General features: G+C 44.7%; 2 protein-coding genes across 3 annotated transcripts in view; both read right to left on the bottom strand.

Annotated features, from left to right (window-relative positions):
* The window catches only part of Poc1b (POC1 centriolar protein B), a 101,856-nt gene extending 81,605 nt beyond the window's left edge, over nucleotides 1–20,251 (bottom strand). The window contains exons 1-3 of one of the 2 annotated variants that reach the window (XM_031350315.1): nucleotides 20,099–20,251; nucleotides 19,450–19,534; nucleotides 2,728–2,899 (exon numbers count right to left, since the gene is read on the bottom strand). In XM_031350315.1, coding sequence (XP_031206175.1) covers nucleotides 2,728–2,899; nucleotides 19,450–19,534; nucleotides 20,099–20,113 — 272 coding nt within the window. In that variant the 5' untranslated portion in view covers nucleotides 20,114–20,251. The remainder of the gene's footprint in view (nucleotides 1–2,727; nucleotides 2,900–19,449; nucleotides 19,535–20,098) is intronic. The other variant, XM_031350314.1, reaches the window with a different exon arrangement.
* Nucleotides 14,088–19,378, bottom strand: LOC116076469 (polypeptide N-acetylgalactosaminyltransferase 4). The gene has a single exon (XM_031350312.1). The coding sequence runs from the start codon at nucleotides 18,914–18,916 to the stop codon at nucleotides 17,180–17,182; it is 1,737 nt and encodes a 578-aa protein (XP_031206172.1). The 5' UTR covers nucleotides 18,917–19,378; the 3' UTR covers nucleotides 14,088–17,179.
* Nucleotides 20,252–22,544: the final 2,293 nt, after the last annotated feature.

Here is a 22,544-nt window from a genome sequence, read left to right as displayed (position 1 = left end):
CCCCCCCCCCCCCGCCCAGTCACCTACATAGTGTGCGTGTCACTTGTTGAAAGGTAATGCCAAGCTCATAAAAGCCCAGTGTAAACACGTAACTGGCTCCCTCATTGTAAAGTACAACGCCTTAAGCTCACTGGCAGGATATCCGGCCACTGAGGCTGACTTTGTTCCCAGAGTGGTCACAGTGCTTCAAACGCAGCTGTGCCTCTGCGGTCCTGCTTAGGAAGACTGTTTTCCACTGCGGGCCTCTGACCAAACTGCTCCTGACCTACAACAAGGATGTGAATTACTACAGTGTATCTTGACTTTTAAAAATGTAACAATTTCTCTTCTACTAACCAGTGAGTTCTGAGGACAGGGATGACATTACTCATCTCTGTGAGACCACCATTTAACATATGTCAGTATACAGAAAGAGTTCAAGAACAGTCTGTACTCAATACTTTAAAACTTCTTGGATTCAGTCTGGCTTGCCCATCCAGTGGCCTACAGAGGCAAATATCACTTTATCATTAATTTCTATCACCAGGCATATGATAATACATATGCAATGATTGATATTACCAATCCAGAACAGTATATTCAAGGGCTCCATTTCAGCTCATTTTCAAGGGGAAGTCTTGTGAGAAGGCATCAGGTACACCTTAGCTTGCTCTCCTTCAATCACAGAGATAGCAAACGAAAGGCTTGTCCTCTCTAGTGACCAAGAAGCCACAGCCACAGTCAAGGTCATAAAAATACTTGCTGAATTCCAGTCTCCACTCTACCCACAGACTGTAGTACCACAGGCATCCTTTCTAGGGCCTCCCCAGCTGGGCTGGCCCGACCTGCACAGGAAGCTCAGCAGATGCCAGGGCAGCAGAATTCTTGTGTTGTTGGCTGGGCTGCTCCTCTCTTCTGAATCCATTCAGATTTTTGTGACTACTCTGTCTGGCACAAGTGGTACTGTGCAGTTGAGGGCCTAGTCCTTAACAGGTCCAGCAGCTTTTGCTGTTACAGTCCTGGAGCTGACTGTCACTCTGGGAAAGTCTAGGCTATCCCACTGGAAGAGCAGGCTCAAGGAAAATCAAGGTCCCAGACTTGTGACTGAGGTACACACTTCTGATCAGCTGCCAGCTCATAAGAAGCTGTCTGCATATCCTCAGCCAACACCACACAAGGAAAAAAACACTCCAAATACTCATAGAATAAAGAGAGGTGATGGTTTTTGGATTAAGGTGCTCACTATGGGGGATTTTAAACAGCAATAGGTAACTAATCACTGATATATAAATTCCCCATTGCCCTGGCCTGTGATCTTATTTAGAAAGAGAAACCAAGGTACAGAAATACAAATCACTTTGTAGATATATATACACCAAGTTAATGATTCAGTGAGATTTTAGCACACCTACCCTGCTAAGCTTTGACTCCTGAGATGTCAAATCACTTACATACAAAAGGCTGCAACTCTTTAAACAATGAACTGTTCTAGATTTCCAAGGCTAAGGATTTTATAGCACATGTTTCTGCCTGAACCCTAAGACCTCCCCTTCCTCCTCTGAATTTCCTGACAGTCCACACACATTTCTGTGTCAATTCTTGCCAAGAGCTTTTACTTCTGATAGTATATCACTCAGACTTTTCAGAGCAGAATTCCCCTTGGGTGGTGGCAGAATCAAGTTCCTAGTGGCAGGCGATCACTTGTAAGCTTTCTTCCTCCATAGGTGCCCGGCCCATTTAGCTATACACTGCAAATCAAATCCTGCCACAGTAGAGTCGAGGGAAATGCTGACACTCCCATCCTCTGGTACAGGACAGAGGAAAGTGACAGTACATACAGAGCTCATTAGAAAAGCAGTCTAGAAAAAGTTGGAGGTAGCTATGTGATACAAGGATAGCTGAACAGGGGTAGCTACTGCAGCTGTTGGTGGGGGTGGTGAGGGAGTGGGGCTATTCATTTTTTATGGATGTTTGAAATTTTATATACTTAGAATTTAAAACTTAAAAGATATCCTAACTACAAAACTTTTACAACAGACAGGCTAGCAGCTCATGTCTGAACAGAAGATTGATTATCAAATAATATAACTTCAGCGAATGTATTAATATAGTATATATTAATATATATGAATGGCTTTTTGAGACAGGGTTTCTCTGTATAGCCCTGGCTGTCTGGGAACTTACTCTGTGTACCAGGTTGGCCTTGAACTCAGGCCTTTGTCCGCCTCCTGAGTGTTGAGATTACAGGTATATGTCACCATACCTAACAATGATTTATGTATTTGTCAGAAATGTTTTAAACAAGAAGATTCTAGAGCTCCACAATGAATGATAACAATCAAAGGATGCTCCAGGCACAGGGGTGTCAGCAGGGTCACCAGGGCCCTTAAAAACCCTGACTGGGTGGGCACTGTGGGGCTAATAATGACCTTCTGATATATGATACTGTGTTTCTTTCAGACTGACATCAATATTTCTAGCCATCTCCCAAAGCTTCTTATATATTGTGCATATCTCCAGGTTACAAATGAGTTTTCAAAAAGAGGACATAATTTTGAGTTGAATTTTGAGAAACTTGTGTGAGATAGTTTGCTTTAAAGCCAGGGCAGTGTGCCTGTTACCCTGTTACCCCGATGAGTGCAGGTCACTAGGGAGCTGAAGCATCCCCAAGAGGCACATTAGGAGCAGTCAGGCCTCAGCACCTCCTACAGCTCCAACCCAGACCCCATCAGTGTTTGCTCCTCTTACCTGTCAAGAACCCAGAGTCTAACCGTTCTGTCTCTCGAGGCAGAGGCTAATAGGTTTCCTTGTGGAGAGAACTGCAGGCTGGTCACAACATCCTTGTGGCCCACATATCTGTAAGCTCTAGTGTGTGGCTTCAAACTCCACAGCATGAGAAAGGTGTCCCACGAAGCAGTAGCTGTCAGAAAAGAGAAGAATAGATTGGTGCTGAGATACGGGTGCATTCATGCTTGGTCAACAAGAAGAAGACAGAGAAGTCGGGGGTGGTAGGGCTGGCCAGGTAATGACGGAAATATTATATTATTTAAAAATATTAAAATTTTATTATGAGTCTTCTAAGTTGGTAGTGTCCTGCTCCCCAGCAGAATGCTAGCCGCAGTGTCTAAGGAGAGCTCAGGGACTGCCCCCCTATAAGAAGGGGCACACTGGAGTAAAGTGCATTAGTCAACCTCCCTCAGTGTTTCAGAGGGACGATGAGGTACTTAAAAAAAGCTGTGGATATGAGCTCACACAGAAGTCATATGTTAAACAGCACTAATACACTCTTAGCCCAATCCCACCTGTTAATATTTTGTCTGTATATCTTTGGTCCTTCTCTTTGCACATGAACATATGGGTATGCAGAGACAATTTTTTCTTGAACCATTTGAAGATGTGTTATGTACATCACAGCATCCTTATTCCTAAAAGTTTCTGTGTGCTTGCCCTAAGAATATGGCTCTTCTCTCACACAGCCACAGTATGGGTAAGCTTAGGAAACTTATCACCCACCAAAGGCACCCTACCTTTGTCAGTTGACCCAGAAGATGGAAGAGATGACCTTCAAAATATGTTTCTGCTCTGTGATTTTATGACATTTGATGATTAATCAAAAGAACTGTGTGTCAGACGTTAGCTTAAAAATCTTTAAGTGGAGGAAATATGAATGTGATCAACAGTGGAAATAAATTCCTTGACAAAGGTGGATTTAACTCATGCCTAAAAAACAAGTTCTGTTATACACACATCCCAGAACAGGCCCAACAACAAGGCCTCGCAGGGCCAAGGGGGCATGGCGAGGCATAGACACACGCCTTACTCCAAGTGGGAGAGGAGAATTGTCACTGACATAGGAGAAGAGATTTCCTTTTTCACATGAATCCATTCTGTATGTATTACAGATAAAATGTCATGGTAAGACTAAGCTTTTAGAGAACCTAGAGTAGCTTTCTGATTGAGGGAAGCTAAGTGTATTTAAACAACATATATAAACTGTCCATCATAAAGAAAATAACATTTTGTGCTGCAGTTAAATGAAAATAAAGTTCCTTGAAAAAAGAAAAAAAAAATCACTGTAGGCAGCATGTGGCAGCACATGCCTTTAAATCCCAGTGCCTGGAGGAAGAAGCAGGCCGATCTTATGAGTTTGAGAATTGCCTGGCCTACATAGTTTCAGGCCTGCCAAAGCTGCAGAGTGAGACCCCTGTTGAAGAAAGAAAGAGAGAGAGAGAAACAGAAACAGAAACAGAGACAGAGAGACAGAGAGGAAGGAAGGAAGGGAGGGAGGGAGGAAAGGAGGGGAGGAGGGAGGGTGAGAAGGGAGGGAGGGAGAAAGGGAAGAAGGAAGGAGAGAACCCCAAAACAAAACAAAAACCCACTACTCGGCTGAGCATGGTTGATCATGTTGGCAATCCCAGCCCTCAGGAGGTGGAAGCAGAAAGAGTTTACATGACTTAGAGTCCAGCCTGGGCTACAAAGAGTATATTACAGGTTAGACTGAGCTACATAGGAAGCACCTATCTCAACACACACACACACACACACACACACACACACACACACACACACACACACACACCCTTATTCAAACGTTTCACATTGAAAGAGTCAATGAGTCCCTGAGGACATGTACCGAGCAGAACTCTCCCGTCCTGCTGGCTGGTATCAGAAGAGGAATATATCCCTACCAATGAACTCAGCAGTTACACTCCAACCTGCATACCAAACAGAACTTATGTACATTTCACAAATAGCATGTCAGTGTTTGTAGCAGAACTGTTCAAACTAGAAACTCACTACCATCAAACAAAATAGTAAGTTCATGCTGTAGTCCTTCTTGTATAACTAAGTCTCACTTATATAATGCTTAAGAAGCGAATTAACTTAGGAAGTTATTTATGAACTTATGAAACTAGATTGTATAGATGACAGGGAGCTTTTAGAAGAGTACATAGCAAAGTTTGCTTAAGTAGGATTTAAGATTACCCACCATCAACAGAATGACTTGAAGAATGCTGTAAGAAACTTCAACCAGGCCCATATAGTCAAGATTTGGCTAGCAGTTTGTAGTATTATTAGGAGGTAGTAGATCTTTAAGAGGTGGGCCCCGGTGGGAGGGGTTAGGTTATGGGGGAAGACTTTGAAGGAGTATTCGGACACCAGACCTTCCTGTCTGTTTCCCAGTCACCAAGATAGGAGCAGCTTCCTCTATCATGCGCTGCTGCCGTGACACACTGCATTAGCACAGGCCCCAAAGGGACAGAGGTAACTTGGTGACCAACAGAAATCTCCACAACCAGAAGGCCAAGCACACTTTGCTTCCTTTGAATCGCTAATCTCAAGTAATTTTTAGAGTAAGTCAAAGCTGGCAATGACTTCCTAGTGGTGAGGCTTCTTACCTGTAGGGTTACTTTAACAGAGCTTTAATCACCCAGAAAACAGAGGGAGCATAGACTCTAGGATTACTATTAGGCAGTTTGGAGGGGACCCTGATCTTAAAAGGCCCAAGGCTGTGGAAATCAGAGGGGTAGAAACTATGGGCTTTGTTAATGGATTTGAGGAAGAGAAGCAGAAGGATTCTGGTACCATGAAGCCAGGAAAACCCAAAGGTTATTTAATGAGATGGAAAGACCAGGATAAAAGGGGCCTACAGCAGAGCTTCTCACCCTTCCTAATGCTGCAACCCTTTATTGCGGCCCTCATGGTATGATAACCCCAATCATAAAACTATTTTTGTTGTTACATCATAACTGTCATTTTGCTACTGTTATGAATCATAATGTATATATATTTTTTGGGAGATAGAGGTTTGCCAAAGAGATTTTAACTCACAGGTTGAGAACCACTGGTCTAGAGACAGGATAGGGTGGAAACCAAGAGTTTATTCAGACACAGTAAACCAGAGAAGCTAATGAGACATAAGCACAAGTGTCAGGTAGAGAGTATGTAGCTGCCTGGAGACGAGAAAGCTGTTTTAACCTCAGTAGGACGGCTAGAAGATTAAGGTACATAAACAGATTTAAGTGAGATCTACTATTTATGGCACGCCCCAACAAAGACGCTTCAGTTACAAGTGTAGCTTGGTATACTTTGTTTTCTCTTACATTTTAGGAAAACAAAACATAAAAACTACTAACTTTTTTTTTTTTTTTTAAACAGGCCTGGAGAGATGGTTCAGCCATCAAGAGCACACTGGCTGCTCCTCTGGAGGACCTGGGTTCAATTCCCAGCACCCACACGACAGCTCACAACTGTCTGTAAACTCCAGCTCCAGAGGATTCCAAGCTTTTACACATGCATATAGGCAGGCAAACCACCTGAGCAAATACAATAAAAATAAATAATAAATCATTTAAAAAAGAAAAGAAAGCAAGGCATGACAGTACATACCTTTTATCCCAGCACTATGGGGGCAGAGGCAAGTGGGTCTCTGTGAGTTCAAGGCCAGCCTGGTCTACATAGCAAGTTCTAGGATAGCCAAGACTATTATACAGAGAAACCTAGTCTTGACAAAGCAAACAAACAAAACAACAAAAGTAAGAATATTCATACTAATATGTAAACCAGCATTGGTTCTCTCTCCTAAATTCCCTCCCTCCTTTGTTCTATCCACTCCCCTCACCCCCAGGGTCTCAGGTAGCCCAAGCTGGCCACAAGTTTGCCATGAGCCAATGATGACCTTCATTTCCAGACCTTCCTGCTTCCCAGCTGCTCTACGCATTACGGATGTGTGCAACCTCACCGAACCCTTAATCTTTCTTAATTAAGAACTGTTCTAGCAAACTCCAGCACCATTATAAAAAATAGTTTGCAAATATGAATATCACTGTGACTATAGGATTAGCCTCATACATTTCTATGGAACCACACCCTATGTAAACAATGCCACATCACTTAAGATGTTAGAGCTTAAAGTATTCACCATTCAACTGCTCTATTTTAAGATAAAATACCCAAGGAAGAATGTTAAGAAAAATGTTAGCTAGTAAATATACTAATATAAGAAAAACTTACACACACACACACACACACACACACACACACACACGCACACGCACACGCACACACACGTATAAAATACATTATCAAAATGGCAATCCATTGTTTGAGGAAGTTCTTATTAGGACACTGTGATGGTTTGTATATGCTTGACACTATTAGGAGGTGTGGCCTTGTTGGAGTAGATGTGTCACTGTGGGCGTGGTCTTAAAAGACCCTCATCCTAGCTTTCTAGAAGTGAGTCTTCCACTAGCACCCTTCAGATGAAGATGTAGAGCCCTCAGCTCTGCCTGCATCATGCCTGTCTAGATGCTGCCATGCTGCTATCTTGATGATAATGGACTGAACTTGTAAGCCAGCCCCAATTAAATGTTGTCTGTATAAGAGTTGCCTTGGGTGATGGTGTCTGATCACAGCAGTAAAACCCTAACTAAGACAGACACAGATGGACAAAGTCTGTTTTCCCAGTTAGGTTTCTCCATTGCTGTTGTAAAACACTAACCAAAACCAACTTAGGAGAGGAATGAGTTTATTTCATCTTACAACTCCCAATCTATCACTGAGGAAAGTCAGGGCAGGAACTCAATCGGGAACCTGGAGGCACAAATTGAAGCAGAGACCATGAAGGAGGGCCACTTAGTGGCTTGCTCTCAACAGTTTGCTCAGCCTGATCCTTACTGTAGCCAGGACCACCTGCTCAGGAGTGGCACTGGTCACATACCTTTCCATAGCAACCACCAAGCAAGAAAATGCCTTGCAGGGATACCACAGGCCAACCTGATGGAGGCAAATCTTCAACTGAGCCTCTCTCTTCCCAGGTGACTCTAGAATGTCAAGCTCTGCTGTCTCCAACCCTGCTGTCTCTGGGGGTGAGATTACAGACCTACTGGGAGTTTTCTTCATACTAACTGAAGGGTCAGTAGGGGCTGTTGTTGCTATTGTGTGCTTGGTTTGTCACCTGAAACAATAGGATCACTGACTGGTCAACCTGTGCTCTCTTCGTCATTCAGTTGACAAAAACTTACAGGTTTATCTGTCAGAAGTACTGTTTTCTAGAGCTAGGTATATAGCAGCATACACTTGTAACATTTCAGCATGTGGGCTGAGGCAGGGGGATTGTAAACTCAAGGCTAGCCAGAGCTATATCACAAGATCCTGTCTCAGAAAGCCAAAGCCCAAACAAAACCAAGATACTATTTTCTAAAGCTAGATGGGATTTTCTTCCATTTACATTATCTCATGTGTCTTTTCAGTTGGTAAAATCAGTACCTGATATAGAACTTGAATACTATGAAGAAAGGGCTCTTAATTGAACTTCCCTCTCCTTGGCCACAGGTTCTTCTCCTGGAGGACAACCACCAGGAATGGGAATTCTGTGAGCTCATGAACATCATGTGTCGTTCTCACGCACTCTGTATGTGAGGGACGACAAGCATTTGCTCTTCTGCACTCTGCCTCTACCCTTTCCCTCCTCCTCGGTATATTCGGGAGCTTTTGTTAATATATAGAAATATCTTACTCTGTTACCTTTTCTGATCTTGGTACATTTGAATGATGATAATTCCAAGCCTATCAAAAGATTCTTAGCCAGAACAAGAGACCTTTAATGATTTCCAATTAAGCTAGAACATAGTCACTCATGACTAAGAAATACTCTGTCCCTACTGAAACTGGGGCTTTAAGAAGTATTGGAGTCCTGTAGATTCTGCCCTCCAAAGAGATTAAGCTGTGTTATCTAGGAAGTAACACCGTGGACAGACACTATTTTGAGGCTGTGCTCAGTAACTTCTCAGGACCCCAACCTCTCCAATTCCAGATCTGGAACTGCTCAGCCAGTGGAACTTGCTGCTGCTGTTCTATTTCTCTGCTATCCTTCGGGGGTGGGGGGTGGCTAGGAAGAAAGCCAAGGTGTGGGGCTCACCTTGTGTGCCGCTCATTCTACAAAGGCCAGGGTTTTTACACTCTGGCTCAATGTCTGAAAAGGGTCACTGTGTATTAAAATTATCCTATTCAGGCTGATTGCAATCTTGTTGCTTTCATAAACACATCATTCGGATAAATCTGTAAAACAATTATTGCTGGGTGGAAGGCAGAGGACAGATACTAGATTCTTCTAAAGAGATACATATCCATTTATATCCTTAACATCATCATCATCATCACTACCACCACTACCACCACCATCATGTGTGTGTGTGAGAGAGAGGGAAGGGGAGAGAGAGAGAGAGAGAGAGAGAGAGAGACAGAGACAGAGACAGAGACAGAGACAGAGAGACAGAGAGGGACATAGACAGACAGACAGACAGACAGACATAATTTGTGGGTATATGTATCACAGGTGAGTGTGGAGGACAGAGGATAACTCTGTGGAGTCGGTTCTCTTCTTCCACCATTATGTGGGTCACAGGACTTAAACTCAGGTTGTCAGGCCTTACATGACAGATGCCATTGCTTGCTGCATCATCTTACTTGACCCATGACCCATGTCTATCCTTATAAGTTTGAATTATATGGTCTCTCAGGTCTTTCCCTTCTACAGTCAAGAGGAGCCAGGTAATTCAAATCTCCTTCGTTTTGAAAGCCTTGACTTTTGCACAGTTATTTCAGAAGCTCTTCTACGGTTTCTGTTTCTGCTCTTTGTTAGACACGCTTGCAGGCCCACACTCAGACCTGCTCCTGCATTTCAGCGGCTCAGTGGCCTTTGGGCCACAACAGAGAGTGACAGATTGCCTTCCTTAGGGAAAAATAAACATGGAAATGATAAGGCTTTCTCTGTCAATCATTAAAAAAATAAAATGTAATCCTCTGGTACACACATTTATAAACCCAAATGGATGAGGGCTGCTCAGTAAAATCACAGTATTCTAACTGCAACTACAAATGTAAACAGCTTAATCTGCTCAGAGTCTGTCTGTGCTCCCTGAGCACTGAGCCACGGTTTCATTAAGTAATGGTCCTCATTTAAACGTTCTCTGCCCTGGATGAGGAAAAACAAAGACAAAAATTCTCTGTGTAAAAGACCTGTGGGTGCTTTAAAAAATAAACTTTAGTAAGACAACCTGGAGAGAGGGGGAGGGATAGAGGGAAGGAGGGAGGAAAGAAGGAGAAGGAGGAGGAGGAAGAGAAGAAGAAGGAGAAGGAGAAGAGAGACAGACAGACAGACAGACAGGGGGTGCTGGAGAAAGGGAGGGTACAAACGCACACGTTCCTCGTGCTCCTTGCTTGGCTTCCTCCAGGTATGACCAGAAATTAAGCCTTAAGTCTGCGTTCATCAATCGTGGAGTAAACTTACGCTCCCATGGTGCTTTGCATATCCGCTTAGCTAAAGGCCCTATACTATGTTTTATCTTCTTTCTAAATGTGACCTGTGGGCCTGAGACTCATGGAAACATGATCTCTATTACAGCCAGAGGCCTCCTTAGCCACCTCCAACCTCATGTGACTGCCTGGGAACACCAAGTCTCCTGAAAGTCTTTAACACTGGCATCCTTTTTCTTTCACAGTTTACCCTTTTCGATCATGGCTGACTCTCTGCTCAATAGCTCAATTACTTATAACTCCTAGCACAATTAGTTTACTCAAGAAGACTACCTAAGGGTGGTGAGCTGGCATGGCCAATGCTTTGCCTCGGAAACATGAGGGCCTAAGTCCACCAACCCCCAGAAGCCATATTTAAAAAACAAAACAAAACAACAAAAACCCAAACCAACCAACCAAACCAGGCATACTAACATATACCTGTGAGCCCAGGGCTGGGAAGTGTTATTGGCCATCCTTGCCAAGTCAATGAGCTTCCCGCTCAGTGAAAGATCCTGTCTCAAAAAATAAAGGTAAAAACGAACAAGAAAAGATACCTGACATCAACCTCTGGCCTCACACTAATGTGTACACACATGTACCCATGCATAACCAAATTGGTTAGTATATATGCTACACACACACACACACACACACACACACACACACACACACACACATTGCACGTCACATAGACAAAACCAAACAAAGGTAGAAATGGCCCCTGAGGCTGTCTGCTGGCCTCTGGCCTCCACAAATAGAAGTACATAGGTGTGCCTCTCCCCAGTATCTGCCCTATTCAACACATGAATGGGGAAGGGGTTGTGTTGATGTTTAAAAAGGCCAAATCGCTAAGTGAGGCAGGCATTCAAGTGGAGGATTGGACAAAGAAATCATATACGCATAAGGAAAATGTAATTTTTAAAAAAATTTTCCTAGCCGGGCGATGGTGGCACCCGCCTTTAATCCCAGCACTTGGGAGGCAGAGACAGGTGGATTTCTGAGTTAGAGGCCAGCCTGGTCTACAGAGTGAGTTCCAGGATAGCCAGGGCTACACAGAGAAACCCTGTCTGGAAAAACCAAAAAAAAAAAAAAAAAAAAAAATTCCTGTTATTCTAAATATTCTTTTCTCATACACTATATCCTGATGATAGTTTCCCTTCCCTCTATTCCTTCCAGGTCCTCCCCACCTCCCCCCTGGATCCATGCCCTTTAAATACAATTTTTAAATCCCTTTGAGAGTGTGTTGAGCGTGATGGCTAACGACTGCATGCTGCTTGCTGTGCAGAGATCTTTGTGAACTGGGTGGCTATGGGTTTATAGTGGGTGGGAAGGTGTGCGTCTGGCTCAAATATTATCTCAGAAATTTCAGGATGGTTAGATTTTGCTTGGAGAGAGTACAGGAACGGTGTGAGAGCGATGTGTTGTAAGCTGCACAGTGAGACCCCTGCGCACCAACCCTCTGACCCTCCTCTGAGGGTCCCTACAGCAGCTCTAGAGAGCTTTCCTACCTGCTTTGTTTTCATACAGTAGCCATAAGATAAGTTTGAAGCATGAATCAGATCGTAAAAGCCCTAGACTAAATCCCCAAGCCCAGAAAAAAACCAGTCCCTTCCGAAGGCCCTGGGGAGTCCCATTCCCTCTCCCTTTGTGCATCCTCTGTGTCCACCTCCCTGCAGTCTGCCTCTGGCTCCCTATAGCTTGGCCTCCCCTTATCTGTTTTTTGTTTGTTTGTTTGGGCTTTTTTTTTTTTGACTTGTTTGGATTGGGGATTGGGTCTCTCTAAGTAGTCCACACAAATCTAAAATCTTGATAATCCCGCCTAGACTTCCTCAATGCTTTCCTAACGATGTGTGCCATATCATTGCCCAGCTGTTAACTGGTTTTTTAAAAAATTTTTTTGAAGGTTTGGTTTTTTGTTTGTTTGAGCCTGTATTTCCCTGATTCCCAGGTAGGCCCCACGGTCACAGATGTCCTTTCTCAGCCTTTCTAATGCTACCTTACAGGCATGAGCTACTCACTGTGTGTTCTTTTTTCTAAGAGTACTTACTTGTAACAGAACTTGCCACTCAGATGACCAGACCTCAAGGTCATAAATTATAACTACAAAACCCTTTTTGCCTAAATAAAAACACATCATAGGGACGAAGGGACACAGAACACACAGGGATGAGGACTGGCAAATCTTCTGTAGGGCCACCAGCAGCTACCCAGCTGCTTGTAGTCTGAGTCCTAGCCAAGCTCTGGCTGCCTGTCCCACCAATCATCTCTCCATCTTCCTTCCTATCTCAGGCACTATCTACCCTTTCTGGGCATTTTCCAACTTCTCCTTAAGACAAGGTCTTTTCTACCCCTGGTCTTTTCCTGCACTGCCTCCTTTCTGCTGTCTCCCTCTTTAGGCCTTGAGTTCAATATTACTTCCTTTATCTTGTACTCCATTTTGACTGCCACCTGCTCCTTTCCTCAGCGCTGACTGTCCCTCTTTTCAGTCGCTGTCCTTAGTTACACAAGGATTTGTGGGTTTCCTTCGCATGTTTGTCTTTCCTACTGGACTATGAGCTCTTCATATCATTTTAGAAACACATCTGTTTTGTTCTCTTGTACACCTGTATTTCCAGCACTTAATAGTGCCTTGTACCCGGAAGCATGAACTAAAGGATTATTAAATCAACAGTCCCTCCCTTCCTCATCTTGAATAGGTTAGAGAACTGCAAATAAATGACTTCAAACCCTGATCAGACAGCTTGGGACACCTCTTAGCTATTAACAGTTATCGTGCCCCACCTAGCCTGGGCAAATCATAAAACTGAGCAGAAGGAAAAAGGTGTATTTGATTATTATTAGCAAATCATAAGAATCTTAGGCATTCATCCTTTTGTACTCTCTGCCTTCTAGCCAATCAGAATTTCTAGGAAATAATGATATAAATTCCCCTTTGACCTAATACTAAGCTGCAGAATTAATGTATGTGTTACAAAAATCTCTCCTTTGTGATGCCTGAGATTTCCCAGCCTCTTCCCTCCCTCTCCAAAGCCCTGACAACCATGAATACCCTGTGTACACTTTGTCCAGTCTCCCTTTTACATTTATGAAACCGAAACATGGAGACACAACCTGACTAACAAACTTGAGCGTGGCTTAGATAGGGAACACCTGCATTTATAGAAATGTTTAGTGTATAACAAGAAAGATGCTAAAGATATCTAATACTTGTCCTTAAATGTGGCCCCAATATATCTGATACAAGCAGGGTACACAGATTAAACACCTTCAGGACAATACATCTCACTGAAGAGAGGTAAGGATACAAGGTATTTGTTAAGAAGTGGAACAAGAGGATCAGAAGTTCAAGGTCACCTTTGGTTGCCTAGCAAGTCTGAGGATAGTCTAGGGTTCATGGGACTTTGTCTCAGAAGGAAAAAAAAACCTCATGCTACCAGTGGAAAGGGACTGCACTTGTGGACAGGGGAAGGGGTGTGGCTGCATGGTTTAGGGGACATGAGTTTTCTATTCAGCTCAAGATTTTGAAAGGAGCAATGCCCATGTGCCCGGGGCCCACTTGTTTCCTTGAATAGGTGACAAAGTGGGTCCCAGAGATCCTTCTCATTCCCAGTTTGTTCATAATTCATAATAGCGATAACACCACTTTCTTAGGGGTAGATGGCACCTTACGTGGCCAAGCAGGAAGCCCGACTTATACACTGTCTGAACCTTCAAGGAAGTAAAACAATCACATTTATGTAACTATCACACCACCACCATAAATGTGTACATAGAAAAATTAATTCCATAGACTGAAATTATCAGAATCGGTTTGCAAAAATAATTAGGCATACATTTTATTGCATGTCTTCCCCAATATTACAGGCGCCATTAACAAAGAGAAGCAGTCTCTGCTCAGAGGACATAAATCAGAAGCTCGGCTTTGTGCTCATTCAGAAGTCTTGGTAAAACAGCAATCCCAAAAGACAAGTCAAATCTAAATTGTATTCATTAAAACTGAGACAATCAAATAACCGAGAGTATACAACTTAAAAATAAATCCTTTGCCTGGAATATCTCAATCTTCTAATATCAATGCACACGCAAGAGCCTACTGTTTATTGGCTCAATAAACACACTTTCCCTTACCAACGAGGTATTTAAGGTCAGAGGAATCCTTTTAAAAATAAAAACAAGTGCTAAGATGTTCATGTAGCTAACCTATTCACAGGACTGATCAAGGAAACAACAAAATGGGAAACTCCCTGCTCACCAAGTATTTTCCTAACTTTTAAGTATGTAAATTCTACAGGATAATGGAGAACTTGGGTAGTTGGCCAAAAACTGGAAGTGAGCGAAGGAAAGAGTCTTCTGCTCACTTCACTGTGGTGTGCCTTGGGAATGAAACTGGAACATGTCTGCATATAAAAATACCATTCTAGTTCTCTTCGCTATGTACACTATTCTGAGTTATACTCTTCTGAATTAGGGGTAGAAATAAACTCCGTCCCTAGCTGCCACTGTAGGCAGACAGGAAACACAGGAGGGCACACTCCAGCCTTAAAAGCCTCTTCTCTCTTTTGCTAGGGGCCCAGAGATGCTAAGTCAAAGCATTTTTAATAGTCACTTCTGAACTGCATCCATGTAACTCTCTTGTGTGACGCGGGGTTGGCCAGAACAAACTGCAAAAAGACTGGGGCAAGGAGAGAATGCATGAAGGAGAATTCCCTCCTGAATGAGCGTTTTTATATGGTTTCCTTAAATAAAACCCAGGGTCAACCCTTGCTCATGGACTCTCTAGACAGGTTGCTGTAAGGATGCTGGATAACCTACAAAAAAAGTAGTAAGAGATTTTCATTCTAAGAATCAGTGAGAAACAAAACAGTCACAAGTACACAAGTTTTAATGTTTTGAAATGGTCACCCTAAACAATTTACTTAAATTCAGAGTTTACAAAATTCCCCCTCTCCATCCTAACTGTCAAATCAACACTGAAAACAATTTTCTTATGAAATTGTTTCATAAGAAACAATTGAAATATGTGGGCTGGTTCTCTATGGAACATGCATTTTTCATATCAAAGTCAAGAATCTGAGACTCACTCCCAAATTTGGCCTCTGCTTTCTGGATAAACATTAATAGGGAACTGTAAAAAATGTGGTAAAGCATGTGTACTTCTGAAATAATTTAGTTTGGGAAATATTTATATTCTTAGTCAAAGAATTGCTTTGAAAGTTTAAAAATTTTAAAAAGCAAAATCAGTCCAACAGTTGTCAAAATGACTAGAAAACTAGCTGTAATAATATCCTCTGAGAAGCACACCACTTCAGGTGAGCTCAGCTCACTTGAGTTTAAAATTCGCTTTTCTACCTTCCAAACTGAACACTGTCCAGCTGCTCAGCACTGCCTACGTTGAAAGTAAAGACACACAGGTGTTTCTGGAAATCTCACAGGGGGGTGAGTAGCACAGGGGGGTGTCCAGCTGACCTTCAGACTGAAAGGGAATCCTCAACAACCAATCCAGCACCGCAGAAGAGGAAACTGAGGCCCAAGCAAGCTATAGAAACCCTTCCACTGAGACATTTGTTCACACACAGTGAGGGCTGCCCAAGTGCCAGGTTGCCTCGGGCTTGCAAGGAGCTTCAAAACACCAACCAACAAAGACCAAGACAGCCTTTTCCCCTTGCAATCTCAAGATGAAGCCTCTGCATTTCCACCTCTGGGGGGAGTGGAATACTCTCTGCAGAACCTGGCCCACTTTCAGTTTCACACATTTCAGTGAAGGCATTTGGGAATAGCTTCAAGGAGGTCTCCATTGTGTTTATTTCAGTTGACTAGGCACTAACAAAGGGAGGCACGGTCTTCTGAATGAGATTCATGCTAGTACATTCATAACTTAAGGAGGTGCAATCAGAAAGTGCCCTAGTACTCACAAACAAGTTCACAGAGAAAGCAGCTGACAGAGCAGAGTGATGTGAGGTATTGAGATATAGGTCAGCTCACTCCAACAGCTCTCTCGGCTACACAGAACGGAAGGTGACTGTCTCACTATCTTTCTGAGATATCTGTCTGTCAGAAAAAGACCTCCAAACCACCTGTGGTGGCACACACCTGCAACCCCAGTACTTGAGAGGTGGAAGCAAGACTCACGAGTTCAAGGCCAGCCTGGGATGCCTCAGACCTATCTCAATAAAATAAAATAAAATAAAATAAAATAAAATAAAATAAAATAAAATACCTCCAAACTTGCATTCAGACCAGGACCCTCTTCCAATGAAATGAAACATATATCAACCCCAGGCCTTTTCCTCAAGATCAATTTTCTTCAACTTTTATTTCATCAAAAACAAGTTGGTTTTTAAAAATCTAAAATTTAATGTTCTGGCTAAAAGAACGTAATCAAAAAGTAATAGCTCTAATTACACATTCACATGTTTTGATAAAAAAAGAAAAGAAAAGTACATGCAATGAATTTACTAATCAGAACGAATCATACCCCATTTTGCCCGGACTTGTATGGTCTAAATATTTAAGTCTTGTACGTATTTTGTGGTGCTGTGGATCACACTCAGGGTCTCGCACATGCTAGCTAAGCATTCTACTGCTAAGCTCCACGCTTGGCCCACACTTAAGTGTTTTGTGCATCTCAGTTCACAGCAGCTTTCTATAAGGAGCTACAGGAGACCATATTGACAAAGCTTTTAAATGAAACAATCCGAGAGCAAAGAAGGCACTTTGAGCTATTGAGCAGCGGTGCTCTGTGTACCCAGCTTCAGAGAGATATCCCCAGATGAACCATGGCTTTCCAGTGTTCTTACAGTCAGCTGCCAGGTGGCTTCTGGTAAAACACAATCATCCTGGGGCACAGTGACTTTCCAGAGGCTACAGTCAGCTCCCAAAGAGAAGGTGCTCTTCTGCTTCTTCATCTCTCAAACCTCCAGAGCTGGTTCTTATCAAGGGCATTACAAGTTTTCATCTGGACACTAGGTCGGCCATCAGCTGTCCGGTAAGCACTAAGACACAGTCTTGTGTGAGGGTGGAAAATCGTTCCGTCTTCTTTAAAATGCCAAATGATGTTCACTGGAACAGGGAGCCCATCTTTGGGGCAGTTTTGCATCCCTACATAATCCTTTTGCTGGGGGACCTCAGCACATAATTCAGTCACAGAATTAAATCTGATTTCTTTGTTTGAAGTATATTCAAAGAACTGATTGCCTCCTTGACCGTGGCATCCGAACAACGAAAGGTTAGCACCTGTAGGGTTGTTGTCGGGAGCATTATAATCTAAGCACTCAGAAGAGATGCCCATACTGCGGATCGCTCCGTGCCAGCCAGGTCTATCCTCAGGGACATGTAGGTTAGAGAACACATTTTTCAAATACCAGTCAAAGCTCTTACATTTCAGCCGTTCCCTCAGTAACTTCCTTTCAGAAATATCGCCATAGGCCTCTTTCCGAGCTGGAGGGTTTCGGTTATAGAAATGCTCTTTGTATTCATCCATCCATACTTCAGCTGCCCTGGCAGTATTCTGTAGGAAGTTGGGGCGAGCATAGGGTGCTCGCTTGGGAAACACGTGGCCCACATGAGAGCATGGATGGATCTCCAGCTTGCCACCGCACTGCCAAACCCTGAAAGACAGCTCAAGGTTTTCACCTCCCCAGACTTCCATGCCGGTGTCATATGTCCCCAGGTACTGGAAATACTTCTTGCTGACAGCAAACAGTCCTCCTGCCATGGTGGGTGACCTGATGGGGTCAATTCTTGATGTCCGCCTGTCCCTTTCATGTTTGGGGACAGAATGCCACTGGAAGGTCAAACGCCAATCAAAACCACCAATCATGGGCTCCCCGGTCTGCATGTAGAATTCGAAAGTATTCCAGTCAATAGTGTCAATAACAGGACATACAATGGCTGTTTCATCGTTACTGATCCTTTCCAAAAGTGGTTCCAACCAACCAGTGTTACACTCACAGTGACAATCCAGGAAAGTGAGGACATCCCCGGTGGCAAAAGTGGCTCCAATCAGACGGGCCCGGACCAGCCCCTCTCTCTTATTGGTTCTAATCAAGCGAACTCTCTCCAGGTTGCTGATGTAAGTTTCAAGTTGCCCCTTCAAATAAATTCTATCACTCAAGTCATCCACCAAGATGATCTCCTTTAAAAGCACAGCTGGAGAAGTTTCTAAAACACTGTGAATGGTTCGAAGCAGAGTAGACCAGGCTTCGTTATAGAAGGCGATGATAACGGAGGTGGTGGGGAGCGACCTGTAGTGGAACTTCTTGGCTTTACACTCATACATTCTTTTATCCTCTATGTGGCGGTGCAGGGAGATCCTGTCACTGAGGTAAATGTTGATGGCATATCTCTCAATGAGTTCTTCTTGCTGTTTCAGTTCACCCTCGTTGAGCTGGAGTTTGCTTGCTCTCCCCCATTCCCCGAGAGCATGGGAATCTGCGGGGGGCTTAATATAAAGAGGCTGGGACAAATCCTCTTCCCTTGTCTCAGTATCTGGAAGCCGCCTTGGCCCCAGCTCCCTGGCACTGCTGGCTCCTGGAGAGGCATACAAAGTGGAGACTGAAAACTCCACCAGAATATAAGCCAGTGTTAAAAGCGCCAGTAGCAGGCAGCTCTTGCCTGCCCAGGTCCACCTCACAGCCATCCGGATCCTCAAGGGTCGTGTGTAGAGGCGGCCACCGAGCCAGCACGCCGAGGAAGTGCAGCGGATCCTGAAGCTGGAGTTCCCGGCTCAGGTAGGGGCGAACTTCCGAGAAGGTCCCTCCTTTCATGTAGGCGCTCGGCTCCTTCCCGACACCGGAGTTTCCCAGGGGTTACTTGAGACCCCTCGCTCCCCGGCCTCTGGTGCAGTTCAACTGGTCGGTCCCCACTTCCTCCTGCTCCTCTCAGAACTTTTCACAAACTCTCCAGCCAATACTCCACCCTCCCCAGGCCGATCACAAACCCCTCCCCTTCCCACTCACTCCTCCTGGTGGTTAGTTCACGAAAGTTGTCTGTCAGGCCCAGACCAGCCCAGTCCTTACAGAGCAAGGGATGCACCGGGGTGGCCCGAGTGCATCCCATCGCGCCTGGCTCTCTCAGACAGGGATGAAAGAAAGGCTTTCAGCCAAGTGAGCTTTGGTTACTGTCAGAAAAGTAAAGAAAGAAAGAAAGAAAGAAAGAAAGAAAAAAACTTACCAATTTGTTTGCAGTTGGGGCTGAAGTCAGCGGAGGTGATTGCAGCTTTGTGACCTTTAAAATAACGTTCCAGAATCGGATCCTCCTAGGACGGAAAGTGGTTAGGTTTGAAAGCAGGTGCAGAATTGGAGCTCTCCAGATCAGAGGTCAACGTTGCCTGTCTCCCCCCGACCCCCCGGACCGAAGGGGACCCCGCAGCATCGGCGGGCGGCGAGGGAGGCTCGGCCATCACAACCCGGTTGAGAAGCTCGGGCATTGCCCCAGTTCCCATCCGGAGGGGTCCCCATCGAGAGGAACCTCAGCCCCGGCACCCGTGCGAGCCGCCAAAGGACCCGCCCACCGCGCCGAACGCCAGGGGCTCGCCGCAGCCTCCCGCGCCCTTTAAACCTCCCAGGTGATTCTGACGCAGGCGCGCCGCGGAACCCAGCCGGCGAGTCCCGGAGCCAGCTCCGGCTCAGCCCGGAGCGCCGGGATCCCCCGGGAGCAGCGCCCACCGCTCAACCCGGGCACCGCGTCCGGCTCCGGGGAGCCGAGCGAGCTGCGGAGCTCCAGGTCCGGGGCTACCTCCCAGGCCTGCCAGGCCCGGTGTGGTCCACCTCCCCCGGTCCGGCCGCCCAAGGGTCAGCTCCGGTAGCGGCGGGGACCTTACCAGGCCGGACGCCATGCGGGGAGCGGACGGTGCCCCCGGCCTTGGGGGAACAGGGAGGGGTGGGGACGAGGGGGGACCGTGCGGCGCCCGGAACCGTCAGCCCGGAGTGCGGGCGCTTCCCGGTCACTACAACAACGGCGGCCCAATCAAAGCCCGCGCTCCAGGCGTGGCCAGACGAGCCCCGAGACGCCGCCCGCGCGGCGGACTTCTGAGAGCCTGGCGGGAGCGCGCCGCGGGGGTCCACCGTGCGCGCACCCAGCGAACCCCGCGCATCCGAGGTAGCAGGCTACCGAGGTGGTGTCGGGAAGCGGGCGGTAACCTGGAGAGAGAGGTGATCGGTGGTGGCGAGGCGGATGAGAGTCTGTGATCGATGCAATCAGGATTCTATTACACCTTAAAGAGACGGCGTCCAAACCGGCTACACCTTGTGAGGACCGGAGGCGGAGCTTGGGTGCACAGGCAAGATAGTAACAGGGCCTTGAGAGGAACTAAGTTCCCTGTGTTTAATTACGGTTTGTGCACGTAGTATAGATACAAGTGCTGGCAGCACATGATGGGTAATATTTTATTCACAGGTTCACCCTGTTTCTATTTATTCATGTGTTCTATTTATTTTATTTATTCTATCGCCAACCGTTTATTTTCATGTACTTTATTAAACTCACACACACCTGAAGTAGTCGGAAAACTCGGAAACATATGCTTTAAAGTTACTAGACCACGTGGTTACAATAACGGTTCCCACACTAGGCTTTTTTCTTTTTTCTACACATACTATCCTTTGTGCTTCAGCAACAGGGTTTTAAAGCTCCAGAATGTTGTCGGTGGCAGTTTGTACGAGAGAGGCCACATTTTTGATGCTTCTTCACAGCCCTCAACAACAAACAGCAGCAGTAAGCCCTACCCTGAAGCATAAAGGACTCAGCTGAAAATTACATACGGAACAAAACTTCTTGGCAACAGAATGTCGTGATAACTGGCAAGGTACATGTTGTGTGTAAATAAAAAGTGTCTTAATTACAGGGTCTCTGGCTGTATTTGCATTTAGTCTTAACCACTATATAGCAATTATGTAAGTGCAATGCAGTATTAGTTTGACACATGGGTGGTTGTTAAATATCTGTTTTATTTTTGACCCCAAGGGCTAACCTTTCTTATAAACAAAACAACCCCCTGAACGCCAACATAGTTCCTGCCCTCAAGAACTTGATGCTGGGATGTAGCTCAGTTGGTGAGTGATTAGCATGAACTAAACCCTTGTTTGTATTCCCAGCGCCCCACCTACCCAACCTGGCGGCTGGGGGAGGATCAGAGACACAAGGTTGTCCTTGGCTATACTGTAAGTTTGATGCCAGTCTAAGCTACATGGACTCTGTTAAGCAAATAACAAAAACAGACAACAACCCTGCTGGATTCTAGCTTAAGGAGTCTCATGTTTTAGTACGATTGATGCTAATTGAGGGGATTAGTTGCTAAAGATGCTGATTCAGCATATGTAGGGCAGACCCTAGAGCCCTACAGATGTGACAAACTGCTTAGGTGCTTATAAGAGTGTTGGCTGTGCACATGATGAATGTTGCTTTAATAGAAGAAGTGATGTGTTAAGCGTCTTGCTGTGATGGAGGGCAGTGGTGTAGTTCAGGGATAGAGCACCTGGTAATGTAGAAGAACATGGATTTGATCTCCAGCACTTGAACACACTCCATCTTTCATACTTATATGAGAGAGAGGGAGGGGATATGAGATGTATGAAATACTCTGTTAGAACCAGAAGTCAAGCCTTCAGGATCTCTCATAGCTATGTCTAATATTGGGCACCGCAGAATCAAAGACAGAAGGTTGGAGAGATTAGTCAAAGAAAAGAGGATACAAACAAAGGGCTTTTTCTAATTGAGTACTATTTTGAAATCTTCAGCTATCACAAACAAGTTTTTTGTTTTTTGTTTTTTGTTTGTTTGTTTGTTTTTTAAGATAGACAAACCAGAAAGCCAGGAGGCAAAGCAGGTTATGAAAGTATCCGTCTTTATCCCTGTAAACCATCCCTGTGGACCTATTCCACAGCTACTTACTGAGTTCCTTTTGTATTAGTCATCTGTTGCCATGATAATATTGTGTAAGCTATAAGAGTCAGTGGCACATAAAACTGGACTGTTGTTTAGTTCATTAGTAGACATGGTATGCTTTAAATTAAATAGATGAAGAGATGCGCTGGGGTGTAGTCTGCAACTGTTATTTTACTAAATGCTCACATTGTCCAGTTGTCTTCTAAGCATTTATGTCTATACCTGTAGGCCTGGGCTATTCGCAACATTGCTCGGAGAAGCGGCCGATTGCAGTCGGCAGCAGTCAATGCAGAGACCCATTACTGGTCAAAGTGCTGAGGCTAAGAGTCTATGAGTGCTTAGTCCTAAACAGGACACCTTTATCACATGCCACCCCACCCTAA

The sequence above is a fragment of the Mastomys coucha genome, unplaced genomic scaffold (genome assembly GCF_008632895.1).
Source record: "Mastomys coucha isolate ucsf_1 unplaced genomic scaffold, UCSF_Mcou_1 pScaffold4, whole genome shotgun sequence".
NCBI lineage: Eukaryota > Metazoa > Chordata > Mammalia > Rodentia > Muridae > Mastomys > Mastomys coucha.
Note: the sequence above shows the minus strand (reverse complement) of the source record. Positions and strands in the feature narration are given on the sequence as shown.

Coding starts and splice junctions, on each gene's coding strand:
- LOC116076469 (XM_031350312.1), bottom strand. CDS start 18,916: ATGGCTGTGAGGTGGACCTGGGCAGGCAAGAGCTGCCTGCTACTGGCG.